Source organism: Protomyctophum bolini (assembly GCF_963924005.1).
Source record: "Protomyctophum bolini genome assembly, chromosome: 8".
NCBI lineage: Eukaryota > Metazoa > Chordata > Actinopteri > Myctophiformes > Myctophidae > Protomyctophum > Protomyctophum bolini.
In genome coordinates, this window is record NC_137869.1 from 32,880,398 (window position 1) to 32,884,170 (window position 3,773).

General features: G+C 44.4%; 1 protein-coding gene across 2 annotated transcripts; it reads left to right on the top strand.

Moving 5' to 3' along the window:
- Positions 1-48: 48 nt before the first annotated feature.
- LOC308320576 (transmembrane protein 69-like) lies at positions 49-3,773 on the top strand. Of its 2 annotated transcripts, none has more exons than XM_080771104.1 (3): positions 49-165; positions 2,308-2,357; positions 2,736-3,773. In XM_080771104.1, the coding sequence occupies exons 2-3, from the start codon at positions 2,313-2,315 to the stop codon at positions 3,567-3,569; spliced, it is 879 nt and encodes a 292-aa protein (XP_080627230.1). In that variant the 5' UTR covers positions 49-165; positions 2,308-2,312; the 3' UTR covers positions 3,570-3,773. The 2 variants fall into 2 exon arrangements, with proteins under 2 accessions (XP_080627230.1, XP_080627231.1); XM_080771105.1 differs by having other exon boundaries at positions 83-160.

The following is a 3,773-nucleotide window of genomic DNA, read 5'->3' on the forward strand; positions in this document are numbered from 1 at the left end:
CTTCAAGATTAAAGTTCCGAGCCCGCCCCGGATGACATTCATTGCGTACACGTTTACAGTTACAGACGGTATCCTAGCTTCAGGTTGACCCCCCCCCTATGGTTGACCCTGTAGAAAATTACAAATGATCACGTTTCGAGTGGTCCAACGTGATTTGAAAGTAAGGTAAGATTTAGAATATCACTTTGTGTGTTTTAGCAGACTATTTCTGTAATCTCTGTTCGAGTCTGTCTCTTCAGTGCTGCAGCAATGACTTGTTTTGAAGTTGCAAATATTTCTCCTTCTCTTTGTTGCTTCTAGATAAAACAACATGATATATCATATATGGGATCCTTCCCGGATAAGAGTAGCCCTGGTCCAGTGCGTTAGAGAGACTCGCTAACGCACTGGACCAGGGCTGGGCTAGGATACAATATGATTGGGAATTATACTGTGGTGCGGCTGCGGAATTAGGGATTGAGTCCTGTTTTGATTGATTGAAATATTTATTAACAGTTTGTAGAATTACAGTACATTTCAAGCACAAACTCAATGCAAAGACTGTTAACTGTGAGTGGACGACCCAGGGTCCACATTGTTCAATTCATCAAAACATTTAGAGACATACAAAGACACTTCTATGTAGTTAAAGAACAGAACAGGAATTCATCAGGAAGCAAAAAGGGAAAAGATACATATACAGTGAGGGGAAAGGGGGCGGGGGGCATTGTCATGACTGTACCTCTGTAACCTCGCATCACCAGGCTTTCCACCGCCTCGGAGGAAAGCCTGGTCTCTGTTCCAAAAGTCCGGGACCGGATGATATGCCTACGTCACGTTGTTGGCAGCTTCCCAAACAGGATGTACCCAAAATAATCCCCCCTCCCCCGCGATCAAAATGTTAGTTCCTACCAATTAATATGCTTCTGATGCGGCGTAATTTAGTTTCGTTGAATTTTAAAATACATAGCGTAGCGAGAGTGCGGCACAATGGCAACTGGCGAGTAAAGTCGGGGGGGAACCAATACTCTATGGGGGGAACTAACATTTTGATCGCGGGGGAGGGGGGATTATTTTGGGTACATCCTGTTTGGGAAGCTGCATACAACGTGACGTAGCATATCATCCGGCTCATACCGAAATGAAATGGTGCCCAGGCTAGTACCTCTGTCTTGATAGGGTCATGACGTATGTATGCACTTTGATGAGATGGAAATAGTTAATGTGACAGGGTCAAAGTCTTTTGGTCTGTAGAATGTATAATAAGAGCACTGTTTACCTTAGCCGCAATTTGCAACTCTAGATTTTTTTACAATGGGCTGAATCCAGAGTTGCAATAACCCCCATCAACTTCCTATGCATGTTTTTTGGTTTGTGATCTCCTGGTCTTAAATGACGTTAAACTCACCAACTTTGCAGCTGCAGTCCAAGCTTGAATTATCCTCTTTCAATCTGGTGTCCCTTGTTCATCATAAAAGTCCCCCGTAGAGATGTTATGAGCTACTTTCTGTCCAAAATATTCCAAGAGTGACAATATCGAGCCGCCATTTTGATTTTTGCAACGTGCCGTAAAACAAGATGTGAGGGGGAGCGCTTGTTTAATAGAATCTTACCTGCGCAGGTAAGACACCCAAAGAAGAGGCCGACGCCCTAGGGAGGGAGGGACGCTATTAAACAAGCACTCCCCCTCACATCTTGTTTTACGGCACGTTGCAAAAATCAAAATGGGGGCTCGATATTGTCACTCTTGGAATATTTTGGACAGAAAGTAGCTCATAACATCTCTACGGGGGACTTTTATGATAAACAAGCGACACCAGATTGAAAGAGGATAATTCAAGCTTGGACTGCAGCTGCAAAGTTGGTGAGTTTAACGTCATTTAAGACCAGGAGATCACAAACCAAAAAACATGCATAGGAAGTTGATGGAGGTTATTGCAACTCTGGATTCAGCCCATTGTAAAAAAATCTAGAGTTGCAAATTGCGGCTATGTTTACCTATATGCTGTTTTCACTGTTGCTTAAAATGTAAAAGTGTGATATGTGAAGCCATACATAGCTAGTAGTATGTAGGTATTTGGCATACACATTGAGATATTATTTTAAGTAGAAAACTGTTAAATTAAACTGTTAAAAAGTACAATTTTGCCTGTCATTTTATAATGATGATTTACTTGTCTGGGTTTCTGAGGCTACTTTTTGGGCAAGTGGGCATGACCTTTGGGCAAGTAGAAGTTAGAACATGACCTGTACTTGCCCAACGGGCAAGTGCCTCTGAGACCTTAGTGTCAACCCCTGGATGTGACATGTGTTTACCTGTTTCCACAGATAAAATGCTTTCTGCTATAGTTCGAAGAAATGCTTTGACTGCTCCCAAGGTACGTGTGTTTAGCTCAGTTAAATGCTTGGATCATGCTAGGGCTTGTTTAATCTTAGGCAACAAAATGTACATTTTCAGAATATCTTTTGTAAAGAGGTTACCTGTGTGTGTGTGTGTGTGTGTGTGTGTGTGTGTGTGTGTGTGTGTGTGTGTGTGTGTGTGTGTGTGTGTGTGTGTGTGTGTGTGTGTGTGTGTGTGTGTGTGTGTGTGTGTGTGTGTGTGTGTGTGTGTGTGTGTGTGTGTGTGTGTGTGTGTGTGTGTGTGTGTGTGTGTGTGTGTGTGTGTGTGTGTGTGTGTGTGTGTGTGTGTGTGTGTGTGTGTGTGTGTGTGTGTGTGTGTGTGTGTGTGTGTGTGTGTGTGTTTGTTTTCTGTTTAGGTATGGAGGGCCAGTCCTCAACAAATGTCCTGGATACCTGCCTTGGAAAGAATTCCTGATGGTGTATCTAGTTCCCTGGCGCTCTGTTGGGCTTCATCAGCCAAACTTCCCTCTAGGATTAATGATGCTGGTTTAAAGACTCATGGTTTGGCTCTTATCAGTTTATTGAGGCCTTCACCCTTCCAGAGCATCCAGACTCGTGCTGCTCCTGGTTCAGTGAGGCCTTCACCCTTCCAGAGCATCCAGACTCATGCTGCTCCTGGTTCAATGAGGACACAGCCTTTCCACACTTCCGCAGTGTGGTGGAAGAAACGGCAGCAGCCAGAGCCTCCGCCCAGAGAGCTTGATCTTCTGCGTTATGACATGAGGGACATCTGGAAGAGCCCCAAACCAGCAATGTATCTGGGGCTCGCTGGGCTCATACCCTTCATCGCCGCTCCTCTAATAATGGCCTCGATGGAGATCTACCTCCCGCAGTTGGCTTACGCACAGTTAGCGTATGGAGCGTCCATCCTTTCCTTCCTGGGCGGAGCACGCTGGGGATTTGCGCTTCCAGAGGGCAGCCCAGCGAAACCTGATTGGATTAACCTGGCCAATAGTGTGGTTCCTCCACTGCTGGCCTGGGTGGCTATGCTGTTCAGTGACAGTATCAGTCCAGCAGTCATCACCGTAATCATGGGACTTGGAATTAGCTTACACTACGACCTCTCTCTGCTGCCAACATACCCCAGTTGGTTCAAAGCATTGTGCTCCATACTTACCATTGTGGCTTCTTTCTCCCTGATTAGCACACTTCTACTGAGTGGAATTTACCCAGAGAAGACTATTTTCTGAATTAGGCTATTTGTGCTCTTCGAAATGTACATTAAGGGTAAAAGGTTGTGAACTTTGCGGTTGACTGTCAGACTCCAGTTGAGGATATTTGACAAACTATTTCTCCCATTATCATATAAATGAACTGGAAATGTAAAGTTGGTGCCATGGAATCTGAATTAGAACAAGAAACCCTGATTAATACAATATAAACAATTTTCCTTC

Excerpts from the sequence above, each read along its gene's own strand:
- LOC308320576 (XM_080771104.1), top strand. The coding sequence starts at position 2,313 with ATGCTTTCTGCTATAGTTCGAAGAAATGCTTTGACTGCTCCCAAG. Across the intron at positions 2,358-2,735 it reads ATGCTTTGACTGCTCCCAAG|GTATGGAGGGCCAGTCCTCA; the intron begins GTACGTGTGTTT and ends TTTTCTGTTTAG.